At 34.4% G+C, this 27030-nt stretch overlaps 2 protein-coding genes and 1 non-coding gene across 15 annotated transcripts; 1 reads left to right on the top strand and 2 right to left on the bottom strand.

The window, feature by feature from the left end:
• The first annotated feature begins 1264 nt into the window (after positions 1 to 1264).
• Positions 1265 to 8025, top strand: LOC111391374 (FT-interacting protein 1-like). 5 transcript variants are annotated; one of them, XM_023016588.1, is made up of 3 exons: positions 3285 to 3524; positions 4520 to 5196; positions 5281 to 8025. In XM_023016588.1, exons 2-3 carry the CDS (start codon positions 4570 to 4572, stop codon positions 7675 to 7677), a joined length of 3024 nt encoding a protein of 1007 aa, XP_022872356.1. In that variant the 5' UTR covers positions 3285 to 3524; positions 4520 to 4569; the 3' UTR covers positions 7678 to 8025. The 5 variants fall into 5 exon arrangements, with proteins under 5 accessions (XP_022872353.1, XP_022872356.1, XP_022872355.1 ...); XM_023016587.1 differs by having other exon boundaries at positions 4520 to 5251; positions 5336 to 8025; XM_023016586.1 differs by adding an exon at positions 4005 to 4036 and having other exon boundaries at positions 3354 to 3524; positions 4520 to 8025.
• Positions 8026 to 9931: 1906 nt separating this feature from the next.
• Positions 9932 to 21361, bottom strand: LOC111391369 (AT-hook motif nuclear-localized protein 7-like). 9 transcript variants are annotated; one of them, XM_023016570.1, is made up of 9 exons: positions 21103 to 21361; positions 20491 to 20540; positions 20091 to 20307; positions 19881 to 20008; positions 17659 to 17838; positions 14093 to 14165; positions 12335 to 12472; positions 10862 to 11017; positions 9932 to 10304 (listed from the first exon to the last, which is right to left on the bottom strand). In XM_023016570.1, exons 6-9 carry the CDS (start codon positions 14141 to 14143, stop codon positions 10200 to 10202), a joined length of 450 nt encoding a protein of 149 aa, XP_022872338.1. In that variant the 5' UTR covers positions 14144 to 14165; positions 17659 to 17838; positions 19881 to 20008; positions 20091 to 20307; positions 20491 to 20540; positions 21103 to 21361; the 3' UTR covers positions 9932 to 10199. The 9 variants fall into 9 exon arrangements, with proteins under 9 accessions (XP_022872338.1, XP_022872336.1, XP_022872337.1 ...); XM_023016568.1 differs by having other exon boundaries at positions 19881 to 20307; XM_023016569.1 differs by having other exon boundaries at positions 14093 to 14159; positions 19881 to 20307.
• A 62-nt stretch (positions 21362 to 21423) lies between these two features.
• Positions 21424 to 21495, bottom strand: TRNAC-GCA. Its single transcript has one exon. It is a non-coding gene; the product is annotated as a tRNA-Cys (tRNA).
• Between the last annotated feature and the right edge of the window lie 5535 nt (positions 21496 to 27030).

Raw genomic sequence — 27030 nt, 5'->3', positions numbered from 1 at the left:
CGAGTTCACATACCTAACACTCACAACACCGAGGGTGGGTGGGATTTTTTTCTGGATTTTTATATCGGGACCCACTTATTGGGAGTGTTTCAGAACCCCTGTACACTCAGCATTATTGTTGCAAATAAAACTCAATTAGGCCATGTTTGATATGGAATATTTTCCATGGAACTAGGAAATTTTTTTTAGAGTTTTCCCTTTTTTTGTTGTTTGATTGGAGAGTTTTCCATGAAATTCAATTTCTCTCTTTCAACCCCACGTGATCTCAAATTCCATGAATTGGTGGAAAACCAATTCCCGTGGTTTTGGTGGGAATTGGCTTTTCCAAGTTCTTTTATTTATTTTTATTTTTTTTGGCAATCGAAACAAATTCTAAAGACAATTATAAAAAAAATCTATCCATTTAATTGACAATTTACATGAAAAAAACTCAAACGAATACCAAAAGATTCAAAATTTAAACATTTTTTGAGTGAAAAATTATACTAATCAAATACATTTAATTGACAATTTTCAATAAAATAAATTCTAGGCAATTCAATTCCATGAAAATCGTTTTCTTTCCACCCAAATTTCATTATTGTAATCAGACGGATCATAAGAGTGTGTTTGATTGGCATGAACAATATCACACTGGAAAAGAATATATTTTCCTTGTTTTGAAGAAAACAAAAATCACCTCTACCCAAGGAAAATATTTTCCTTAAAAACAACGAAAATTAGGTATATTTTGAAAGTTGGAAAATATTTTTTAAGAAAAAAATAGCAATCAAACACCCAAAGTAGGAATTTTGGTGGAAAATAAATATAATCAATCACACCGATGTGATTGATTATATTTATTTTCCATGAAAAATATGACTTTTTCACTCAATTCCTACTTGAGGTATTTGATTGCTAATTTTATTCATGGAAAACATTTTTCAACTTTTTAAAATATGCTTAATTTTTTTTATTTTTAAGAAAAATATTTTTTTTGGGTGGAAGTAATTTTTATTTTTAAAAAAAGAAGGAAATTTTCTTTTTTTTAAGAAATATCCTCTAAAATATGTAAATCCATAAAAATTCTAGCAAAAAAAATCTCACTGTAGCTTGATTTTGGAATCTGACTACGTTACACAGAAAAATCGACAAAACAACAGAAACTGACAGACATCAAGGAACGCGCTGGTAGACTTTTCAACCATAATCTATAATTTGCTTCTTCCTTTTATATTCACTTAAAATAAAAACTATTAAATTCCTCTAGTAAACGCCTTATTTATTTTAATTCCATCCATCTTTTCTTTCTTGTTTTGTTCTTCTTCACATTTTAGACTTACAAAGAAAAGAATATCGTTTATTCTGAAGCTTTGTATTTTTATTTTTATTTTATTTTTCAGTAGGGAAGCCAATAATTCAGAAGATGCTGTGAATAACTTTAAATCCAGTTCAGGTGATTCTTTATTTTCTTTTTCTTGTTTTGATTATACTCTTATGGGTTTCTATTATGCACATAGATGATTTTATGATCTGGGCTTATTGATGATGTGATTATTAGTTAGTCATATGGTTGTATGTTAATTTGGGATTTTCGAAATACTGAGAAAAGGAAGATTTTATTTGTACCATGAATCTTTTGGGATACCTTATCCTTTCAGAAGATTGACCTTTTCGTTAAAGAAAACCAGGTCAACTATTAGCGGAATCAAAGTTTTTCTTTCCAAAAATCAAATAAAGTTTGATTCTTCTGATGGAATTTGATAATTTGAGTTTGTGTCCAGCATATCGAGTATTTCAACTGAGTTTGACGGCGGATCATCGGATTCATGTGTAATTCTTCATCATTTCTTTGATTATTACATTGATTTCTTGTTGACCTCACCAGGAAAAAAAAAGGAAAAAAAAGATCACTGTAGCTTGATTTTGGAATCTGACTACGTTACACAGAAAAATCGACAAAACAACAGAAACTGACAGACATCAAGGAACGCGCTGGTAGACTTTTCAACCATAATCTATAATTTGCTTCTTCCTTTTATATTCACTTAAAATAAAAACTAGCGTAATTAGCACAAAACATCCATACTTTTCAATATTTTTGTGAAAAATATCCCTATCTTTCATTTTTTGACGGATTACACCCTTACCTTTATCTTTTTTTGCACAAAACGTCCTTCTGTCAACTCTCCGTTAAAATGCTCGGGTAATTGGCATAAAACGTCCTTACCTTTCAAGTCTATTGTGGAAAACGTCCCTACCTTTCATTTTTTGGCATTTTTGCCCTCATTTCAACATTTCTTTGCGCTGGACGTCCTTCCGTCCATATTCCGTTAGTTTTTCCGTTAATTAAAGGGTAATTGGCACAAAACGTCCCTACCTTTCAAGTCTATTGTGGAAAACGTCCCTACCTTTCATTTTTTGGCATTTTTGCCCTCATTTCAACCTTTCTTTGCGCTGGACGTCCTTCCGTCCATATTCCGTCAATTTTTCCGTTAATTAAATACAAAAATACCTTTTTTCTTTCCATAAACAAGGATAAAATTATCCTCACCCACTTCACCCCTTTTTCCCGCCATCAACTTAGTCCATAAGTAACCGTAGCAGCGACATGAATCTGAAAATACTTTAAATGATTAAGTTAAATAAAGAAAAAATATCGTGAACACATTATATTTCACAATTCCACAACTACTATTGCTGTCATCTTGTGTCACTGGAAAAATTTAGAAAGACATATTAAATGGGTAGTCAATTTATAATAAGAGTGTGTTTGATTGGCATGAACAATATCACACTGGAAAAGAATATATTTTCCTTGTTTTGAAGAAACAAAAACCACATCTACCCAAGAAAAATATTTTCCTTAAAAAAACGAAAATTAGACATATTTTGAAAAGTTGAAAAATATTTTCTATGGAAAAAAATAGCAATCAAACTTGATTATATTTATTTTCCATGAAAAATATGACTTTTTCACTCAATTCCTACTTGAGGTATTTGATTGCTAATTTTATTCATGGAAAACATTTTTCAACTTTTTAAAATATGCTTAATTTTTTTTATTTTTAAGAAAAATATTTTTTTTGGGTGGAAGTAATTTTTATTTTTAAAAAAAGAAGGAAATTTTCTTTTTTTTAAGAAATATCCTCTAAAATATGTAAATCCATAAAAATTCTAGCAAAAAAAATCTCACTGTAGCTTGATTTTGGAATCTGACTACGTTACACAGAAAAATCGACAAAACAACAGAAACTGACAGACATCAAGGAACGCGCTGGTAGACTTTTCAACCATAATCTATAATTTGCTTCTTCCTTTTATATTCACTTAAAATAAAAACTATTAAATTCCTCTAGTAAACGCCTTATTTATTTTAATTCCATCCATCTTTTCTTTCTTGTTTTGTTCTTCTTCACATTTTAGACTTACAAAGAAAAGAATATCGTTTATTCTGAAGCTTTGTATTTTTATTTTTATTTTATTTTTCAGTAGGGAAGCCAATAATTCAGAAGATGCTGTGAATAACTTTAAATCCAGTTCAGGTGATTCTTTATTTTCTTTTTCTTGTTTTGATTATACTCTTATGGGTTTCTATTATGCACATAGATGATTTTATGATCTGGGCTTATTGATGATGTGATTATTAGTTAGTCATATGGTTGTATGTTAATTTGGGATTTTCGAAATACTGAGAAAAGGAAGATTTTATTTGTACCATGAATCTTTTGGGATACCTTATCCTTTCAGAAGATTGACCTTTTCGTTAAAGAAAACCAGGTCAACTATTAGCGGAATCAAAGTTTTTCTTTCCAAAAATCAAATAAAGTTTGATTCTTCTGATGGAATTTGATAATTTGAGTTTGTGTCCAGCATATCGAGTATTTCAACTGAGTTTGACGGCGGATCATCGGATTCATGTGTAATTCTTCATCATTTCTTTGATTATTACATTGATTTCTTGTTGACCTCACCAGAAAAAAAAAAAAAGAAAAAAAATTACTTGTATCCTGTTTCTTTGCCAGGTGGAGTTAAGATTCTTTTGAAGATGAAAAATGGAAGGAACTTTTTTGTTGTTCTTAGTTGTCGGATTATCTGACTGTTTGCTGATTTTATTTCTTTTAACAAACATTTTTATGGTCCTGTATTTAAATACTATTGAAATTCATTAGAATATCCTCGCACTTTGGCACTGTGTATGGTGTATTGGTTTACCATAGACTTGTAATTTCAATAGATGGGGTGCTAACTCGAATGAAATGACGAAAAAGGATTTCAGATAGCCGACCCCAAGTTTGTGGGAACAAGCCTTATCTTCTTTTCCTTCTTGTAGTTATAAGAAGCTTATGAAGTGTGGTTTACTTATAACTTTGTATTGTGAAAATATTGTCTTTTGAAACTTTGTGAATAATTGATAGCTTTGTTCGTTCTTTGTTTTCCAGTTCCTTTTGCGTTTCTGGAAATTCTTGACTGAATGCTCATAATATTTTCTTCAGTTTGTCTTCACATATAATTTGCTCACATTTCTTCTCATGAACAGGTGCCTGATATTAAACCTTCATCAAGTACAAAATATTTGTGATAGCATTCATGAGCAATCTCAAGCTAGGAGTGGAGGTTGTGAGGGGTCACAATCTCATGCCGAAAGATGGGCAGGGTTCATCCAGCGCCTTTGTCGAACTCCATTTTGATGATCAGAAGTTTCGCACCACCGTCAAAGAGAAGGATCTTAACCCAGATTGGAACGAAACTTTCTACTTTAACATATCTAATCCAAATAATCTAAATAATCTCTCTCTCGAAGCTTGTGTTTATAACAGTGAAAAGACTACTGATTCCAAGTCGTCCCTTGGGAAGGTTCGGATAACTGGTACATCATTTCTCCCCTATTCTGATGCTGTTGTTTTCAATTATCCTTTGGAGAAGGCAACTATTTTTTCGCGTGCGATAGGGGAGCTTGGCCTGAAAGTCTATGTAACAGATGATCCATCTATTAAATCTTCAATCCCACTTCGTGAAATGGATTCTACTTCATATTCAAGTTTGCACTCTGTCGAAGGTGAAGCGCCTTATCAGAAAGTTGTAAATGTCATCTCAGACTTATTAAGTGGTCGCAAAAAGGGGAAAACACGAACGTTTCACCATCTTCCCAACTCGAGTTCCCAGCAACAACAGCTCCAGTCTTCTTCAACATCCGATCAACCAATAAAGTACAGGGTGGATGATATGGGTCATGAAGCGCATGCTCCACTAGTAGCCCACATGTACCCAGGTTCATCNGATCAACCAATAAAGTACAGGGTGGATGATATGGGTCATGAAGCGCATGCTCCACTAGTAGCCCACATGTACCCAGGTTCATCCTCACAGCCTGCTGATTATCTTCTTAAAGAAACAAGCCCTTACCTTGGAGGGGGACAAGTTGTTGGCGGACAAGTGAGGCGTTCAGACAAACCATCCAGCTCTTATGACCTAGTCGAGCCAATGCAGTTCCTCTTTGTACGAGTTGTGAAAGCACATGAGCTTCCTTCCAAGGGTGTTACAGGTAGTCTTGACCCATATGTTGAAGTTAAACTTGGTAACTACAAAGGAGTCACGAAGCACTTTGAGAAAAACCAAAACCCCGAGTGGAACACAGTGTTTGCCTTCTCAAAGGATAGAGTGCAGTCATCTGTGTTGGAAGTTGTGGTTAAAGACAAAGATATGGTTAAAGATGATTTTGTGGGTAAAATTAGGTTTGATCTTCAAGATATTCCCATGCGAGTTCCACCAGATAGTCCTTTGGCTCCAGAATGGTATCGTCTAGAAGATAAGAATGGAAAGAAAAAGAAAGGGGAACTTATGGTTGCTGTCTGGATTGGCACACAAGCAGATGAGACGTTTCCAGATGCTTGGCATTCAGATGCAGTTAGCCCTGTTGATAGCTCGGTAACTTCAACATACATCCGCTCTAAAGTCTACCATTCCCCAAGATTGTGGTATGTACGTGTTAATATTATTGAAGCGCAAGATTTAGTTGTGGCTGAGAAGAATCGATTGCCAAATGTACATGTTAAGGCACAGATTGGTAACCAGGTTTTTAAGACAAAACCTGTTCAGACACAAACTATGAATGCACAATGGAATGAGGATCTGATGTTTGTTGCTGCTGAACCATTCGATGATTTTCTAGTACTCCTAGTTGAAGATCGTGTGGGTCCAAACAAAGATGAGATTCTTGGTAGAGTTGTTATACCACTGGCCACAGTTGAAAGACGTGCTGACAATCGACTGGTCCACTCGAGATGGTTTAATCTTCAAAGAGAAAGTTCAACTGAGGTTGAGGAATTGAAGAAAGATAAATTTGCTAGTAGGATCCATCTTCGTGTAAGCCTCGATGGGGGGTACCACGTGCTTGATGAGTCTACTCACTATAGTAGTGATCTTCGACCAACAGCAAAACAGCTTTGGAAGCCGCCAATAGGTATCTTGGAGCTAGGCATTTTAAGTGCCAATTCTGTTCACCCAATGAAAACGAGAAATGGTCAGGGAACATCGGATACATTTTGCGTTGCAAAATATGGTCAGAAATGGATTCGAACTCGGACAATTATTGACAGCTTAAATCCAAAGTACAATGAGCAGTACACTTGGGAGGTGTTTGATCCAGCCACTGTTCTTACCATAGGTGTTTTTGATAATGGGCATGTTAGCGAAAATGGTTCACAAGGTAACAGAGACATGAAAATTGGGAAAGTTCGGATCCGAATCTCAACTCTTGAAACAGTCCGTGTTTATACTCATTCTTACCCGTTACTAGTTCTTCATCCTTCCGGCGTAAAGAAGATGGGAGAGTTGCATTTGGCAATACGGTTTTCATGCACATCAATGGCGAACATGATGTGTTTATACTCAAGACCACTTTTGCCTAAGATGCATTATGTCCAACCATTGACTATGATGCAGCTCGATATTTTACGTCATCAAGCTGTCAATGTAGTGGCTGCACGGCTCAGTCGAGCAGAACCCCCTCTCAGAAAAGAGATAGTTGAATACATGACTGATGCAGATTCACATATGTGGAGCATGAGGCGCAGCAAGGCGAACTTCTTCAGACTAATGTCAGTTCTTAGCGGATTATTATCTGTCGGGAAATGGTTTAAAGAAGTTTGTATGTGGAGAAATCCCATTACATCAGGGCTGGTGCACGTTCTCTTTATCATGTTAGTCTGTGTTCCTGAACTGATTTTGCCAACAGTTTTTGTATACATGTTTTTAATTGGACTCTGGAATTACCGATTCCGTCCAAGGTATCCTCCACACATGGACACGAGATTATCGTATGCCGAGTCAGTACACCCTGATGAGCTTGACGAGGAATTTGATACATTTCCCACCCGACAAAATACAGATCTTGTCCGAATGAGGTATGATCGTTTGCGTAGTGTAGCTGGTCGAATTCAGACAGTGATAGGCGATATCGCATCCCAAGGGGAGCGACTACAGGCGCTGCTGAGTTGGCGAGATCCTCGTGCCACCATCATATTCATGGCATTCTGCATACTTGCTGCCATTGTATTATATGCTACACCTTTCCAGTTACTGATTATTCTCACTGGATGTTATGTGATGAGGCATCCCAGATTCCGACACAAGTTGCCTCCCGCTCCACTCAATTTCTTCCGTCGTCTGCCTGCGAGAACTGATAGCATGTTGTAAGTTTTTCAGGTTCACTTTCAACTTTTGTGGGAGATTATCGATTTTCGTTTGTCAATTTTTGTATGTTCCTAGCCGACTTGTTTTCGATATTCTCCGAAATGTGTAACACTATTACATATCGTATTATGTGTTATAGCATCTCTCATGTATGGTCCAGTTGCTATTCCAGATCTTTTGTATGATTGGTTATGCTCCAAAACAACACTATGCTGTTGATCTATCAGTACTTTAACATTCTCAAAAGGCTGTTTTAATGCAGTTCTGTATCGTTTACTGTTTTTCCCAAGTTTGTATCGAGTAGTTGGGAACGAGTAGCTAACTTAAAATTTATTGGAAAGTAATTGTTTAGTTTGTTGTCGTGGGTGAATTCATCTATTTCTTAACATTGTTTGCTCTTATTAGTGGTTATCCACAAGTCCCAGGTCGAAGTCCAAGTTTTCTCAATTTTCAAGTTTCTCCAGAAAATGAATTCCTTCTCGTCACTTAGCTTGGTTCATTGGTAGATTTACATGGAGACTCAGAAACGAAAATCCTTGTTCATTTTCACTATATGTAGTATCCAATGCAACACATTGATAGTAGTGACATCCCGAGAAAGTATTGCCTGGGGATTCATCGTATCGTCAAATTTGACAAAGTTTACGATAATTATCAACCTACAGAATACTCTACTCGGGACTGAACTGGCTATGGAAAACGAAGGCGGGGCTTAGCTTACATGTAAACTGTATCAATCCATTCCAGATGGTAGCAAATCCTTAGAAAATAAAAGAATGCTTACTTAGCCATTCCGATGTTTTGTTACTAGATCCACCAAGAGATCAAAATCCTAAGAAAATAAAAGAATTCCGCAAAAATGCAAGAATACAAGAGTTGACAGCTTACCAAATCCTGGTTGACAATGAAAAGTAGGGCTGGACAAAACTCTCAAATCGAACCGAACCTGAACCGAATAAAATCGAACCCGGTGGTTCTTGTTAAATTAAATACCCGAACGAGTATTTGAATCAAGAACGACGGGTACGATTTGATTCTTGGTTCTTGGCAAAGACCCCAAGAATCAAATAAGAGTCGAATCTTCCTAATTTTTTAATTAATTTATTTTAAATAAGCAAAATTATTTTATTTTTTCTAAATAAATTTGTTAACTAGTTAATTTAGATCAAACTACAAAATATGATTTTCCTATTTCTAATTTTCAGTTCAAAATTAACTTAATCAAATTGACCTCAATTTTATCCAAATATGCTACTCTATTGTAGTGTCGCTTCTACTGGAGAAAATAGAATTAAAGCTCTACAACATCTCTTAATTATTTTGAGCTCACCATCTTTCTCTTCCTGTGATTTTAATAATTAAATTTATGAAAAATTCAAAAAGAGAGACGCAACATACATATAAAATTGGACTACGTTATTTTGTAAGAGCTAATATTGAACATATCATTAATTAAATTAATGTAACTTTGTATATATTAAAAAATTTAATTACAATACGAAACCGAATGAAACCGAACCGAATTGAACTGAACCGAATTGAATGGAATCGTACCCAAACAGTTCTATAATTAAATTTAGACCCGACGGTTCCACTTACTAAATACCCGAAAATTTCGAATCGGTTCGGTTCTATGTCCAGCCCTAATGAAAAGCTTCATGTCGAAGCAAAAAGGCAAATGGACAGAAAATACAATTCTTATCCATTCTCACAAGCACATGTACAAAAATCCAACCCTATAACAAAAAGAATAATTCAAAGTACATTCCAAACCTCTTCATGAACCAAGAAGAACTCAAACCTGTGCAAAATGCACCCAGGAAACAACGTAGATTCAAGAAATAAAAGAAAATAAAGATTATAATTTTATGTGAGTTTAGCATGGCCCCTGCGCAAGAATGACACACACAAATCGAGAAATGGTCCAAACAATATTTAAGAAGGGAGATTGCCTTTTAGCTTGAGTTTAAGAACTCGGAAAAACAGTCAGATATGCTGTTAAAGTGGTAAATAATCCTTTCTATCAAACAGCCATTAGTGTCATACGAAGTTTTACACTACGAACCTACCATCACTCTTTTCCTTTACCTGGGAAATGGCAATAAAGATGACAAGGCATGAAATAGCGACTCATATTATTGAGGTTCCTTCATCAAGCATAATTTTGCAATATCAACAATTACAGATGCTACATATGCAATAAAAGTACTCAAGAAATACTAAAATGATGAAATGGAAAAGGGCAAAAGAAAAGGAGAAATGAACAAGGAAACACAAGTTAACCAGCTTCAAGATTCAAACATGGTTTACACCAATAAGAAAGACTTGAAAATCCAAGTGCTCAGACAGAGAGTTTCTGATAAGAAAATTCATACAAAGTTTTGACCCCATACAAGACAAGCAGTCTTTCCAAATCTTTACAATGCATCTCCCCATCTTACTGAGATACATAAATACATCAACCGATAGAAATAGGAACAGGACCGAGAATTTTAATCATCTATTTACTAAGAGTTTAGATCAAATCAGGCTGCCGGAGCTCCTGAATTGTGTCCCATCTTATTGGCCAGATTTCCTGCACCATCAAGACACAGATTTGCTGGGCCACCAACTAAGATTCTGACAATTACCTGGAATCATGCATCAACAGCAAGACTTAGAAATGAAGACGGTATAATTTCTTATCAATTTTCAATTGTTACAAGGTGGGTTCTTCAGTGCACAAAATCTACGGAACAAGCTTAAATAAAGATGACGTGCTGCATTTGTTCAATCATTTGTCCATCATCTTGAGAATATATATGTATGGAGAAATTGAAAAATAAAGGGATGAGCTGCATACAAGCAGGTTAAGGGAAATCAAGACCCTTAACTTTCAACATGGCCATTGTGGTATTGGACTACTGATGATCAAGGTCAAAAACTTCATACACTATTGTAATTTAGTCTCCTTTGTTGAGGGCGGTTTAGTCTTTTTATCTGTTAAATAATAGGGTTGCATCTTGTTTAACATGACTAAGAGCAAATTTCAATTCTCTGGCATGTAGACATTGACATTAAGGTGGAACAAAATCAAGAAAACTACATGATTCCATTTAAAAGAAAAAATAAAGAATCTATTAAAGGATAAAAGAGATGCGATATTCAGAACTGCGGTTTCTTAAATGTCAAAGTATCCTGAAGATACCCGAACATGGGTGGCAGCAATAAGAACTCCTGAAACTGCACCAGCCAGGGTATAACCATCGGGATCAGAAATGGAGAAATGTAAGCAACCAATTGGGACATCGGAAGCAACGTTGAGAGTATAAAATCCATATAGAGCCAAAATAGGAGAGATTCCCTGTAAAAAGATGAGAAGTTCATATAATGAAAATTTGAATAATCCAGTCAAATAGTTTGTTACAGAGTGCATGCAGAATTTAGAATTTGCACACCCGTACATATTGAGATTAACAGACTTAAGAATACACTGGATAAAAACAAATACAAGTAGTTTGTTATACGAAACCAGGCGTGCTGGTGTCCCAAGGAGAATATCTGCAAAGGCACTAAAGGATCCTTCGAGAACCACTTGATCTTAAAAGGTTAAGCTGTTAGAGAGGGCCACGCATATGTCATTTAAATTGTCTTCAACACATCCCCACAAAAAGAGACGGTGTTCATTCCACGTGCACAATTTCATTAGATAGATGATGGCAAGACTCATCCTTCGTCTACTTGGACATCATGTTAAATCACTTGATCTAAAAACTTAACTTGTTAGAGAGTGCCTATATCATTTAAATCTTATTCTCAACAATCTTTTATATATTGCAGGAGACCATGTCTAAGGTCACCCTCTTGTAGCGTCACACATGTACACAACAATGCATATACAACATGTTTGGTATGATGGATTATAAAACACTGGATGACATTAAGAAGAAAAGAAGTTGTGTATTCATGTTCAATACTATATACCATACATATCCTCAGAGCATATTAGCATGTGCATGTGCATCGACGTAACCTATGAAAATAGGTCACCGGATGTGTTTCCCTGAAGCTCCAGTGACCTCAAAAAGGGATGGAGAACTCTCCTTGGTTCTTCTTTCGTTGTGCGAGAATCAATATATTTTATTAAAGAAAGTAAAAACAAGAAAGCTTAAGAATGTAGAGAATGTATCTGAGAGAGGATACCTTCATCTTTCAAGCCTATATATAGAAGTTTACCTTGATGATGTGGCACAAGGATCATTCGACTCGTGTCTTATTTTTGACCAATGGATGTGGAGGAACACATGAACTTATCCATTCCAAAAAATATGGAGTCAATTTAGGAGGTAGTTAAAAGTTGTTAGGCTACATGGATAGTGGCTTGGACATGTGGAGGGTCTTTTGATGTGCAACCAAAGTTCTACAGGGCTGGTTCAGGCTTGATGGGCTGGAAAATTTGGAAGCCCCCCTCTAGGATTTGTCAACCTTGATCAGCCTTCCTTTTTGGGCTGCCCTAGCTGACCAACTTAACCTGTAGTCGGTCAGCCCAGCTGGCTCTCTTTTGTGTTGGTTGAACAATCTTCTACTCGTATGATTTACCTTAAAGTTCCCGTAGTTTTATGATATTTTTCTGGTTAGTCTTCTTCATTTATGATATTTTTCTGATTAGCCTTCTTCATACCTGAAATGTGTGAGTCACAGGGGACCCACCAGGGGTCTCTCTTTTAAAAGTCACAATGGAGACTGAACCAACTGCTGCCAAGATAGATATAGCCCTTGCACCTTGTTGTAAAAGTGAGATTATCCTTGCCAAAATATTCTGCAGGAAACGCCATGAAAATAGACCATATCAAATACTAAAAGTGCCTGCAGAAAATGTAACGTCAATGTTCTTAATTATGTCTAAAGTAATAGGTATCTAAAAGTTTGTATAATCTGTTACCTCGAGCATGTTTAGGTAGGCTTATAAATAAGTAAAATGCACTTTAATATAGGTTTTTGCTTAAACATGATAACTTATTTCTTTCCTACTTTTAAGTAAAAAAAGTATGAATTTTAATAGCTTTTCTCAATAAAATTATTTGTTAGAAACTTATTTACTTATAAGTAAATTTTATAGGCTTAGCCTGGTAACCACTTTCAAGAATGCTTGGACTAAGCTCATAAGCCAACCCAAACGTGCTAAGCATTTATAATGTATCAAAGTCGAGTCATCTGGTAAAATTTCTGCTTTTTCTTCATCAAGTCCTATGAATTTTTACTACTTTCTTTAATACACCTTATCATCAGCACACCCCAGAAGCTACTCTTACCAAGAAGTTACAACTATTTTCAAAATTTTGGCACCAATTACATATCAAGTGAATACCTGACCCCATTCGGAACTTGTCAGGTAACAAAATGGAAGAGATAATACACAAGAATGGACAGAGAAAGGGAAGAATAAGAATATAAGAAGCGTGACATATCCAAGAGAAATAATATGGGAGGAAGAAAAAATCTGTGATTCTGATTCACTTAATAATGGTTTGTATAAATTGAATCTTAATCCCTGAACAGAAAGAGAACTTCTAATGCATCACAACTTATCAAAATTCTAGTTAATCTTATTTAAAAAAATGTAAACTATAATACTCAGTAAGTCTTCAATTAGGTCTCTACTAGAATCCCCACCATCAAGAACATAACAGGATTGAAGTCATAGGACCAATTGGATGGTTCTGAAAGGATAAAGATCCTCTTATGCCATTGTTTTCTTTCAAGTAGAAATGCCACTATAAGAACGAAAATGTAGGGTCTACAGCCGAATCCCATCATATTGAAAGATCTTCAGTTTTCTAACAGGACAGAAAAACCTTAAAATGGGCATGAGTGAGATGTTGGGATCGGGAAGATGATTCAGCTGCAGTGTTTTTGAATAATCAGCTCGCATCAAAATTTCCCATTTTCTTTCTTATACTAATTTACTTGAAGCCATAGTTTTTTTGTGTGTATATATCACCTCACCTTAGCTCAGTTGACAAATTTTTAACTGAGAAAGAATGCTGAATAGTGTGCTTTATTGTTTTTAATCATTGTGCTAATCACTTTTAAAATCTCAATGTACTAAGTGCATATTCTGTACACAATATTGGAAAGAACCAGACATCATAATGGATGAGGACTAGTTTATTTTTCTTTCTTGAAACCGTTCAATCCTGTCCTACCAAACAAACCAAAAGTTTCTTCACTCAACATTTACCTATAATGCATACAGTTGAAAGTACAAAGTAATGCCATCAACACCTATTACATTTAAGCATGTCCATTAGATCATTTTATAAGATATGTCATAGCTAGACAGAGACAACAAAAATATTACAAGCATTCTTTTATAATGATCATGTATTCGGAATTCAAAGTAAAACGCTAACATCAATTTGTAAGGCATATTACATACTTCTCCTATATCGATATTGATAAACCGTGTTGGTCTACCATACGAATCCATTCTAGAAAAGGCACCCCTGCACCTAGCAAAATAATAAATCATTCACAAAAGCATACAAATAAAAAATATTCAATTAAAGATGGCGAAAACATGAATTGCCGAGCGAGTATACCATAAAACTTTAGAAGATCGCAAAAACTTAAAAAGAAAAGAGAAAAAAATAGGTTAAAAAAGAAGATCATATTCCACAACAATTAGGGTGTGTTTGGTACACCAGATTGGATAGATAAGGATTAATTTAGTCCAATCCAGGGATTGGTGCAAATAATTTGGCACTAAATTAATCTGGACAGTTTTCTATATACTACAATGACCGTAATATTATCCATACTAAGGACGTGGATCAAGATAGTTTTAAAATTAACTAGATTCCCATAAATAACTAAACACCCAAAATTACCCAAAATTGCTATCTTTTCAAGCACAAAATGCCTCATTCGCTGAATTTACAAATTATATATACTAAATTGCAGGTTATAAAAACATCCGCATTCAGGAATTAGACGAATAACAAATAATCTAAAGTAAGGACATTTCTCAAAAGTGGATTAATATTAAATAAATTCCCATAAAAAATAACATAAAAATTCCAAAAATTGCTAATGTTTAAAACACAGAAATGCCTCATTCACTGAATTTACAAATTACATATCTTAATTTGCAGGCCATATAAAACATCCGCATAAAAATATTAAATCATTAACAAAATCAGTAACACCCAAAATTGCTATCTTTACAAACACAAAATACCTCATTCACTAAATTTATAAATTATATATACTAAATTGCAGGTTATAAAATCATCTGCATTCAAAACAAATAATCCATAGTAAGGACATCACTGAAGAGTGGATTAATATTAACTAAATTCCCAAATAAATAAAATGCAAATGCCAAAACTTGCTATCTTTTGAAACAGAGAAATGCCTCATTCGCTGAATTTACAAATTATATATCTTAATTTGCAGGTCATATCATAAAAATAGTAAATCATTAACAAAATAAGACAAATAAGAAATATTTCAATTAAAGATAGCAAAAAGAAACCCATAAATTGCTAACCGAGTATACAACCTGTAGAAGATCACAGAAATTTAAAGGAAAGAAGCAAAATTTTAGGTTAAACAAGAGGATTATATTCCAAGACAATTAGGGTGTGTTTGGTACTCTGAATTGGACAAGATAAGGATTAATTTAGTCTATACGGCGTTTGGTGCAAATATTGTGAGACTAAATTAATGCAGATAGTTTCTTATACACTACAGATAATCCAAAGTAAGGACATGATTCAAAAGTGGACTAAAATTAAATTCACAAATAACTGAACACCCAAAATGATTCAAAAACATGGCATATTTTCAAATGCTGCAATACCTCATTTGCTGAATTTACAATTGAATAATGACATCCGCATAAAAATCACAACTAATAACATAAGAATTACCTGTAACAAAATAACAGTCCGAAGGCTTCCTTTGGGGCTGCGGAGCTACTGGGGTTTTTTATTGACTTTGAAATTTGCAATTTCTTCACAAGTAAAACTGGTAGAAAAACTATATGCTAGACCAAGCCTAAAGAGCTTGCTTATAAATAATAAGTTTTTAAACAAATAATTCCTTTATCGGTGAAAGTTTTAAATAAGTTACTTATTTTCATGTTAAAGTATGAATTACTTAAAAATAACTTCTTACATAGATATAAGTAAAAAGTAAATTATCCTATACATGTTTGGAGATGAAAAATAAACAAAAGTAACTTCACCTTTTTCTAAGCTTTGCCAAATATGGTCAAATGTGTAGAAGAGGAGGTCAGTTGAGGATGAGTTGACTAGTTTATTTTCCTCATTCTCCAATCGGATAGAACAATGAGACTGGGCTTTAATCAAATTTGTTTCTTTTTTAAATCTAATGAAGTATATTGAAATTTTGTTCTATGATTTCTAAGGGCTTGTTTGATGTAGATTTTGTGAAAAATGATATATTTGAAGAATGTGTGGTGGAAAAATAGGAAAAGTGCCACGCGTTTTCTACAACGTGATCTATAGCGTAAGCGTAGGGCATCAAGTTTTGTAATATAGTAATGGAGTTAAGAGAGTTGAACTCACAAGAATTGTAATTTAATTTTTACTAAGTACTATAATTGTATAGTTTCTAACCCTGAGGAGTAACTCAATGGTCAGGCTTTGAGTTTGCTCCCAATGATCACCAGTTCGAGTCCTCTCAGGGTCACTGAGGTGAGTATCCGGAGGTAAACTTCAGGGCCCGTGGAATTAGTCGAGGTACGCGTAAACTGGTCCGAACACCCATGGTTATCAAAAAAATAATAATAGTTGTATACCTTCTATTTTATCTAGATAAATGAAATTTGTGATCAATAGTCTTATCTAATCTAAGAATAATCGTCGTGTCTAATTCAAGGAGTGCAATTTATATGAATAAATCACTATAAGAAAGGCCTGTGGAACTATCAATTATATTTCAATTATGTCTAACTATTCTAGTCAATTTTTCCATGTTTAAAAGCAAGAATCTTAATGTATTTCTCTCTACTCTCTCGAGTACCAGCTAGAAATTCATCCTAGATTTCAATCTCAATATTTCTTTTCCAAATTAAAACTAAGAATTTATCAAGTTCATGATTCTCTTATGGAATAAGCTTCATAGATTCTATGCATTCTCTTGAAACCCATAAAATCTGCGTTGTGTCAATACTATGATCGTGTCTAAAATCCCCTCCCTCGAATGTCGGAATTGACTAGCACCTATTCATTCAATTAGTGATCAATTAATTGAAAGTATTAATTTTACGACACAATTAAACATATGTGAGAAATCAAATAAAAATAACTATAATAGAATCAAGCCATAATCTTAAGTTTTGGCTACAATCAAACCCTAGAATATGAATTTAATTCATGATATAATTCAGGAAAATACTAAAATTCATATAAGAAAACATAGGGAAGATAATAGAAAAACTCAGTTGTAGATCTTAAATTTCTTCTCTTGATCTTCTTTATCTTGTTCTTAAATCACCTGATGTTTTGTCCCTTTGAATTCTATTTTTGGTCAGTTCAATTCTTCTTGAAAAATGGGTTTTTGATCTTGTATTTATAGTATTTTTGGAATTTTGGACAAATAAGGGTTGAGTTTGGCCAAAAAATAGTCCAAAAATATAAAAAAACATTTTTTCCGCATAGACAGCCCTTGGCACCCAAAACAGGCACTGCAACACCGCGTTCACTGCTGATTTTCAGCATTGTGGGCGCTGCAACACCCAAGATGGGCACCGCAGCTCCCACTTCGGGTGGAAAAGGCTGTTTACATCTCCTTCAGTATTTTTATCATAACTTTTTCTCTCAATGTCTGATTAAGGCAATTTAAGATGCATTGAAAAGCTAACTCAAAGAGCTACAACTTTGCTTCAAATATCATTCTCCAATTCAAACGTTTGCTATGTCAAAAGAAAAATTCAGAGTATAACTTTTTCAGATGGAAATTGATGTGTCGTCATACTTTGGCTATATTTGATGCCTTTGACATCTTTCTTCATCCAATTGACCCGTAACACACTCAAATCTTCATCTTGAGGTTTGACACAATGTTTGAGTATTTGCACTTTAGTCCTCAAACTTTGGGTCTCCTACAATATAGCCCTTTTCTCCAATTTTGCCTATTTCCTTCAATTTCATCAACCTATATCACAACATTAAAACACACATTAAAACGCTCTAAAAATTGTAGGAATTAGTTAAATCTTAAGCTTAGATTATGTCTAAATTATGAGTGAAATACACTCATAGTTATAGATTCACATGCAAAATTATTTAATTGGGAAAATATGTAACTGAAAATGAGTTTTTAAGAATCTATACCAAATAGGAGCCAAATAATATGACATGTACTTCCATTATCACATAAGACATTTATTTAGAAAATTATGTTGTAATATTGGAATGCATATTTTGCATAATAAAAATGTTTTGCTTTTAAAATTAAAGGGAACATTAAAATACAATATCAACCAAACATATACAATTATCCGTTCCACAGTATATCTAAAAACCACCTTAATCATATCAACCTAATACAGCGTGGTGTACCAAATGCAACTTGACGATTCAAATGACAAGTTTGCGAACAATAAAATGAATTCAATTTCAAAAGGAAAATTGAATATATGCAACATATAATGCTGATATGATCGTAAATGAATTCAATTATCTGTTCCACAGTATATCTGAAAACCACCTTAATCATATCAACCTAATACAGCGTGGTGTACCAAATGCAACTTGACGATTCAAATGACAAGTTTCCGGACAATAAAATGAATTCAATTTCAAAAGGAAAACTGAATATATGCAACATATAATGCTGATATGATCGTAAATCATCGGGCAATTTCATAATATGCTATAATTAAATGAGTGAACCAAATGTCTCTGAATGCAAACTTATTGGCAGGCCTACTACCAGATCTGTAGAACATTAATTAGAAATATAGTTGATGAAGACAATCAGCAAAAATAAGTGTTTTTGCACAATTCTGAAAGACTGCAAATTACAATAGTCATCTCAGCAAAAGAAAAGCCCCCAAAAAGCCATATCACGATCTTCATGGGTGCAATATTATTTGTTGAGGAAGAAGATGAAGCGAAACAACTACCCCGAACGCTCAGCTGGATAAACCATATTTGACAAGAAACCCTTACCCTAGATTTAAATAAAAGAATATGCTTGCTTGGCCTTAATTTAAAAATCAGTATCTAAATAAGAAATTTTGTAACATGCATTTTACTAATTAGGAAAAGCATTCACACATAAATGTAGAGTAGGAAATGGTGGTATCTAGATGTATACGAACTAATAATTCAAGCATGTCTTCTAATAATCAAAATGCACATTTTCTATCATGCATATATAATAATAAAAAATAATAATAATAAATAAATAAAAATTCAAGTGTTTTATACATTTAGAGGTTAAGACATTTATTCATGATCTAATAGACTAATATACATTCCTTTATAGACCCGGCACAAGATAATTGGTTCACTAGTAAAGCAAGTGTGGCTTCATAATTTGAACACATTAGCTAAAGATGATGCTCGTTATCTGAAAAGCAGAAGAGAGAAAGAAGATCAAGTAGTGATTTTTCTATCTATAGGAAACTACCAAGAAAATCTTCAAGTTCGCATTTACAGATTTTGCCAATTATTTACGAAATAAGTAGCATGATGCATGTCTCCTAGGCTAGGTATCAAGACAAACATGAAAGCATAATGCGTGTCTCGAAGGTGCCAATACAAAAATGCATAACATAATGCCTTTCTTTTGGGTGTCAAAGTGTTGAGTATATTGAGCCACGAATGCTGATTTTCCCTGGCAATGGTGTGCTTCTTTACAGTGGCAACAAAGAATTAGCCATGTGGCTATTTTTGCATACTGAGGTAACGACCAGTAAGAGACTTGTATTGAAATCACAAAATTTTGTTTTAAAAACAAATTTCCTTTGAACCAACATAATAGAACAAATGATTGTATTATTAATCAACTAAAAAGGTGTGTGGTTAAACTAGGAAGTCTGGAAAATCGAAGAGTAAAACAAGAAGACTGAACAGAAACCTTAAAATATGATACATATTTCGCTGAGCTTTTACTCAAACCAACTAAGAATAGTAGCAGGTCAAAGTCTATGAAAAGCAATCTCAGTATGGAAAGTTGGAACAAAATACCTAGGTTCAAGCAAAGTTACTGAGAGAAGCTAATCGTTGCTTTTGAACAGTCTTTGGTGGGATTCCGCTCTACTTCTGATTTGGTGATAGTGTTGCCATGAAACTGAGCTTTGGCCTTCCTTTTTTTTCTGCAAAAGGCAGGGTGAGCATATACACAGTGTGTCCATATTCTAAGGCATTCAAGCAGTGCAACATCAACCATAACACCACCTTCGGATCTTCTATGAGCAGATGGTGCGCCAAGTTGACTCCACGAGATTGAACCCCCTCACATAAAAACACAAGCTTTGAAAGAGGAGACCCTTTTGTTTATTTAAATTTAGTCTTTCGCACACCCCCTCATTGTGTTCACCGAATCTATTTGCCCACTAAAGACTTAACACGTGCTCAATCTTTTCGTAGTAAGTCTTGAACTTGGGTATTTTACCTGCTCTCATGTCATATTAAACTGCTTCATCTAAAAGTTTAGGCTATTAAACTCGTACAATTTTATTTATTTTAATGTAGTCTTCAAAAAAACTTGACTGATGAAGACTAAGACATTGCAAATGAAACTGAGCCATAATGTCTGTATTTCCATGGTCTTCCCCTTCTTCTTGCATAGGCTCACCTTGTGGCAGATCAGATGGTGTACCAGTAGGCTAACTCCATGAGATGCCACTGTTGACAAAAGATACAAAGTCAGTGTTAATCCAATTGAATCAACCCCATTGTTCAGTTGCAATGGAATATTAGCATTAGATAATGTATGAATGCATGTCAAAAAAGTCGAAAATCTTAAAAAGCCTCTCTGCATGTAAAAGAGGGCGCACCCCTGTAATGCTAGAGCTTCCCTTTAATCCACTGCATTTACTGCAGATCACTTGCACTTCAAATTGCTCCAAAGCGCAAAAATCAATTCAACTTTCACAAGTCTTTTTAAAGAAACGCTAGGAACCCCCTCCCCTCCCTTCTATACGGTAGTAGTTTGCAAATAATTCAAAAAATTTGCACTGAGTTTATATCACACCAAGCAAAATCCCTTAAAATTATAATTGCATAATTTATATTGAATTATAACAGATAACAAAGGTAAAATTCAGACTAAATTGAAGAATAATGGAAACTAGAAGACATGAAGACAAGGGGAAATATTTATATTAAAAAAAAAAAAATAGTGTAACATAAAGCAGAGGAAAAATGACAGAATTAAAGCAAAAATTCAAGATATTTTACAACTTACGAAATCATGGTTGACAATGAAAAGCTTCATGTTGAAAACATGGCAAATAGACACAGAAAACTCAATATAGATCTCGTCCATTATTGTCTTCTTGATCAACACACGTGAAAATTCCCGAAACCTTCAACAATAAAAAAAGAGCTCACACCATAAAGAAACCAATATAAAAAGGACGCTCCAACATATGACGTAGATTCAGAAAGAAGGGGAGACTGTTGATGGCACAACCCAAGAAGAAAAAAAATAAAAGAAAAAAGGACGCTCCAAAAAAATGACGTAGATTCCCAAAAAAACATAAAAAAGAAGAGAGGAGTTTAGCAAAGGGCCCAACCGGGTTCGAACCGGTGACCTATTGATCTGCAGTCAATTGCTCTACCACTGAGCTATGGACCCTGGATGCAAGGAGGTTCACAATTTAATTTGAAGATGTTGACAGGGAAATCATTATTTATCAACTCTCCCGTAGAGAATGTTTATAGATTCATTCAACAATAATCCTCCATACTCTAATGTCTATACAGATCGAAGATAGAAAATATCATAAAAATTGATAATTTACCCATATTGATTAATACAAGTTATATTACATAGCAATGTCATGTAAAGAGCTAGTAGTGAGAAATGATGAGTAGGAAGGAGCCAACCGAACTAGTGATGGCAATTTACCCCGCCCCGTCGCGGGGCGCGGGATGGGGCGGGGCGTAAATGGTCGCCCCCGTTGCGGGCGCCCCCTTGAAAAAAAAAACAAAACCATGCGACATACAGGTTGCCCACTTCCCCACCAATCCCCACACTTGCCCTAATTTTTCTTTTCCAATTTCCTCGTTCAACTCGACGTCTTGACCCATTCACAATGCGGCAAAGCCCTCTTCGCCCTTCCAGCAATCCAGCACTCTCAGACGATGGTAAATTTGAAGTCAACCTGAAGAAGCCGTGCTACATACAGTTTGATTATTTGGTTTATTATGAGAAAAAGATTACTGGGAAACTGAGTATAGGGTCAATCTCTTATTTGAAGGGCATTCAAGTTAAGAGGTTCTTATTTTGGTTTAATGTTGACGAGATCAAGGTTGAGGTTGACTTGTCGCCTTCTGATAGTATTTACTTCACTGTTGGGTTTATTAACAAGGAACTTGATGTGGATCAGTTCTTGATTGTTCGTTCTTGCAAAGATAAGGCTTTATCGGCTTTGCCTTGCGGCCGCGGCGACGGTAGTGGGCGACAGTCTTTGAAGAAGATTTTTCAGGTATATTAATAATTTTATTGGGATTTTCTTGATGACTATCAAATTGTTTTTGTAAGGATGACTGATCTTTATGCTTTCTTTATGATTAATTAGTTTCTTATTATCAATTTTTGTCATTTCTTGTTAAGAGGCGGATTATCTACATATATGATATATGCTTTTCCATCTGAAATTGAATTTTGGGGTCTGATTTACCGATTTAGTTAAATGATTCAGATTAGAGTGTAAATATCCATATTTTTTGTTTGATTAATCACTTTGTTCAACTAGACAAGTTAGGCGCCTTAATATTCTTACTATATATAAAGAACTTTTAGTGGCCAGTACTTGACACACACAGAGATATGAGGGGGTGATATAACTTTTGTTGAATCAATATAATTCAGGGAATTGGGGAGTGCTTTGCCCAATATAAGCAGTCATTTTGTGCAATATGGAAATTGAGCAAGTATTGTGTTGGCAGATTTATGTCTAAAGTTTAAATTGGGAGTTTATTTATCCAAAACAAAATGAGAACTTATTTGCAAGTTGATTTCATTTATGTATAACTGTATGAAATGGTTAACTAACAAACATGATAGTGCATTTGTGTCTCTTATGTTCTCGAGTTTGCAACATTATTTTTAAGTAAATTGTTAACTTTCCCTTCATCTGTGCATATTCATGATGAAGTTTGAGGGTTATAACTATAGAATAGGTGTAGTAGTTATCTCTTTGGTTGATGTATAATTAGATGCATATGAGAGTAAAGAAAGGTAACCAGGAATTTCAAATTTATAACTTGGAAATAACATTCTTAACAATCGTTTGTTATTTGCACAGATGTCTGGCCCAAGTAGTACTGGAAGTATTGGATTATGACTAATACCAATACGTGAGGAAGATAGCACGACCAATGTACCGGAGAACAATGTCCTACAAGAAGATCCAATTGAACTGTTACCAAATGCGGATGAAATGACAATAAACCTAAGTGACGAGGAGCGTGATATTGGAGAAATATCATTTGGAAAGAGGAAATTGACTTCAACTGTGTGGGAGCACTACAAAAGACAGAAAATTGGTGAGAAATGGAAGGCTATATGCAATCATTGCAAAAAACTGTTGGGGGTGAAACAAAAAATGGTACAAAGCATTTGCATGATCATTTAAAGAGATGTGTACTCCGTTATAAGGACAATACTCACCAAACAACATTAAATTTCAAAAATGATGCCACAAGTGGAAAAGTCACAATGGGTACTTACTCTTTCGATCCAGATAAGTGTAGATATAATCTTTTGAAAATGGTGATTTTGCATGAGTATCCTTTTGTCTATGGTTGATCACATTGGATTTCGAGAGTTCTTGCACGACCTACAACCATTGTTTAAGGTTCCTTCTCGCAACACTTTGAAGAGCGACATTTTGAAAATCTATGAATACGAGAAAGCCAAAAATATGATTGCACTTGAGAAGATCAAGAGTAGAATTTCGATCACTACCGACATGTGGACCTCTTCTAATCAAAAGAGAGGATTCATGGTTATCACTGCTCATTTCATAGATAATGCGTGCAAATTACAGAGTCGAATCATGAAGTATAGTAAAACATTACATTCACTTGTTCTCATAATTTACCAAAATGATATTCTTTTAGTTGATTTGATTTGTTCTTGAATGAACTCAAGTTTATATATGTGCCGTGCCCACACATTGCTGATGTGCTTTCAGAAACTCTATTAAGCAACTTGATGAACTGGAATATTGATCGTAAGTTACTAACTTTGACGGTAGATAATTGCACCACAAATGATGCAATGATCAGTACTCGTTCTATTGTACTGAATGGTGAAATTTTTCATATGAGGTATTGTGCATATATATTAAATCCTATTGTGAAGGATGGGTTGGACATTATTAGTGGTACTGTTGAGAAAATTCGTGATAGTGTTGCTTATTGGACAGCCATCCCAAAGAGATCTGAAAATTTTGAGCTCTTTGCACGTCAGTTGAAAATTGATTGTGAGAAAAAAAATTGGTGCTTGATTGTAAAACAAGGTGGAATTCGACGTATTTGATGCTTAGTACTGCTTGATTTATAATGATGTTTTTCCATGTTTGAAACATAGGGAGTCACGATATAAATGTTTCCCTAGTGATGGTAATTGGGATTTAGCAAAAGAAATATGTGAGAAGTTAAAGGTTTTTTTTTTTTAGGTTATTGAATTGTTTTCAGGAACAAAGTATCCAATTTCTAATCTCTTCTTTGTAAATGTTTGTGATATCAAATTGTCATTGTATGAGTGGCTTGAATCTCCTTATGTAGAAGTTCAAATGATGGCAACCAGTATGATGGAAAAATTTAATAAGTATTGGAGCGATATTCATGGAATTTTGGCTTTAGTAGCAGTGTTGGATCCGAGGTATAAGATGATATTAGTTAAGTTTTTTATCCTCGTATTTTTAATCACAATGCTGCAAGTGAGATTGACAAAATATATCAAGTTTGTAACAAGTTGGTGCACGATTATCAGGAAAATAATGATTCAAGTGGGTCTTTAGCTCAGTCTTCTACTTCTTCTTGTCAAATCGAGACGTCAAGTGCTAATATAAATCAGGTCGCATGGCGGATTTTTATAAATTTGTTTCTAATGTTGAAGCTCCTAGTAGTGTGAAAACTGAGCTTGATACTTTTTTTGATGAGCCTATATTGCCTCGGTCGGATGATTTTGATATATTGATATTGTGGAAAGTGAATTCAATCAAATATCCGACTTTATCTCGAATTGCAAAATATATTTTGGCCATCTCGATATCTACTGTGGCATCCGTATCTCCTTTCAGTACTAGTGGTAGATTTGTTAGTCCACACAGAAATAGACTTTACCCAAAACTTTGGAGGCTTTAATGTGTGCTTAAGATTGGTTATGGGACGATATTCACGGTACGATGTATAGAAACATTTACTTTTTATATTGTTTCTTTTATGAATTTTCTTATTACTAATTATTTTATTTTATTAATAGCGAATTCTGTGCCATCTGCATATTTTGGAAGTTGCTCCAAGATGAATGATGAGGATGTTGATGAGGAGGTACTTTTATTTATTACATAATTTAAATTTTATTCATCGTTATTATGAATTTATGATGATATTGAGTATAATATTTCTTTCGTTTTTTAGGATCCGTCTTCTACAATCTCTGAACCTGCCGATGAATGAAGTTATAAAGATGGAAAAACAACAAATTTATTTTTGGATGAAGAAGTGAAATTTAGTTATAATGTAATCGTATTTGTAATTGTTTATTTTCGAATATCGTTTTTTAGAGTACTTAATTTGGATGTTAGCGTTTTTAAATTGTGAATTATAAAAAAAAAAAAAAAGGCAATAAACGGGGCATGACCTTGCCCCGCCTAAGGCAGGGTATGTTTGGGACGGGGCGAGGCGACCTACTTTTCTTACGAAAGAAAGTTCCTCTGATGAAAGGAGAAACTCTGAGAAATGAAATCGCTCAAATCGCATAAGTCTAATGATCATTAAGCATGGCATTCCAGAAGCCTTTAGAGGTGCAATATCCGAAGAGATTACTAATGCTAAGGAGTTCCTTGTCGAAATTGATGTTCTGAGAATAATTTAGTTTCAGTACCTAGAAACACTTGGTGGATGGATTTTGGTGCTACTACTCACATAAGTGTTTCTATGCAAGGCTACTTAAGCTACCGAAAATCAAGTGATGGTGAAAGATACATTATATGTGGGTGATGGCAAATCGGTGGAAGTTGATGCAATAGGTACTTTTAGGTTATTATTGAAAACTGGTTATTATTTGAATTAGGAAGACATTTTTGTTGTGCCGTATTTTAGACAGAATTTAATTTCTGTTTCTTTGTTGGACAAATTTGGATATTGTTCTTCATTTAAAAACAATTAGTTTAGTCTTTCATTAAATTACAATATTATTGACACTGGTTTATTATATGCACATGATAACCTATATTTGCTTGATATAATTGCATCATATAATGAAACATTGCATGTTGAATCACGAGGTACTAAACGCAAATTAAATAAAGAAAACTCAGCAAAATTAGGGCACAAGCGCTTAGGTCACATCTCAAAAGCTAGAGTTGAACGACTTGTGTCAGATGGTATTTTGGATTTCCTTGATTTCACAAATCTTGATGTATGTGTTGACTGTATCAAGGGAAAACAGACCAAAACAAAGAGATTAGGTGCTAACAAAACTTCAGACGTCTTAGAATTAATACACACAAATATTTGTGGGTCATTCCCTAAGGCTTATTGGAATGATCAACAATATTTTGTATCATTCGTAGACGATTACTCACGTTATGGGTGCTTATATCTCTTTCATGAAAAATTTGAGTCACTAGACATGCTCAAAGCCTTTAAAGCTGAGGTTGAGAATCAACTCAACAAAAGAATAAAGAGCGTTAGGTCTGACTATGGTGGTGAGCACTACGATAGATATGATGGATCAGATGAACAATGTCGAGGACCATTTGCTAAATACCTAGAGGAGTGTGGAATCGTCCCACAGTACACCATGTCAGGATCACCTAGCATGAATGGTGTAGCTGAAAGACGAAATAGGACTCTTAAGAACGTAGTAAGGAGTATAATAAGTCATTCCACCTTGCCAAAATCACTCTAAGGAAAGGCATTAAAGACTGCA

The sequence above is a fragment of the Olea europaea genome, unplaced genomic scaffold (assembly GCF_002742605.1).
Source record: "Olea europaea var. sylvestris unplaced genomic scaffold, O_europaea_v1 scaffold786, whole genome shotgun sequence".
Classification (NCBI taxonomy): domain Eukaryota; kingdom Viridiplantae; phylum Streptophyta; class Magnoliopsida; order Lamiales; family Oleaceae; genus Olea; species Olea europaea.
Note: the sequence above shows the minus strand (reverse complement) of the source record. Positions and strands in the feature narration are given on the sequence as shown.

What these genes read in the sequence shown, in the direction of transcription:
- LOC111391369 (XM_023016566.1), bottom strand. Translation starts at nt 14,185, where the DNA reads ATGATTTATTATTTTGCTAGGTGCAGGGGTGCCTTTTCTAGAATGGAT. An exon ending in TCAATATCGATATAGGAGAA is followed by an intron (nt 12,473 to 14,092) that starts GTATGTAATATG and finishes CGTTTCCTGCAG; the next exon opens with AATATTTTGGCAAGGATAAT. An exon ending in TTGCTGCCACCCATGTTCGG is followed by an intron (nt 10,305 to 10,861) that starts GTATCTTCAGGA and finishes GCATGATTCCAG; the next exon opens with GTAATTGTCAGAATCTTAGT.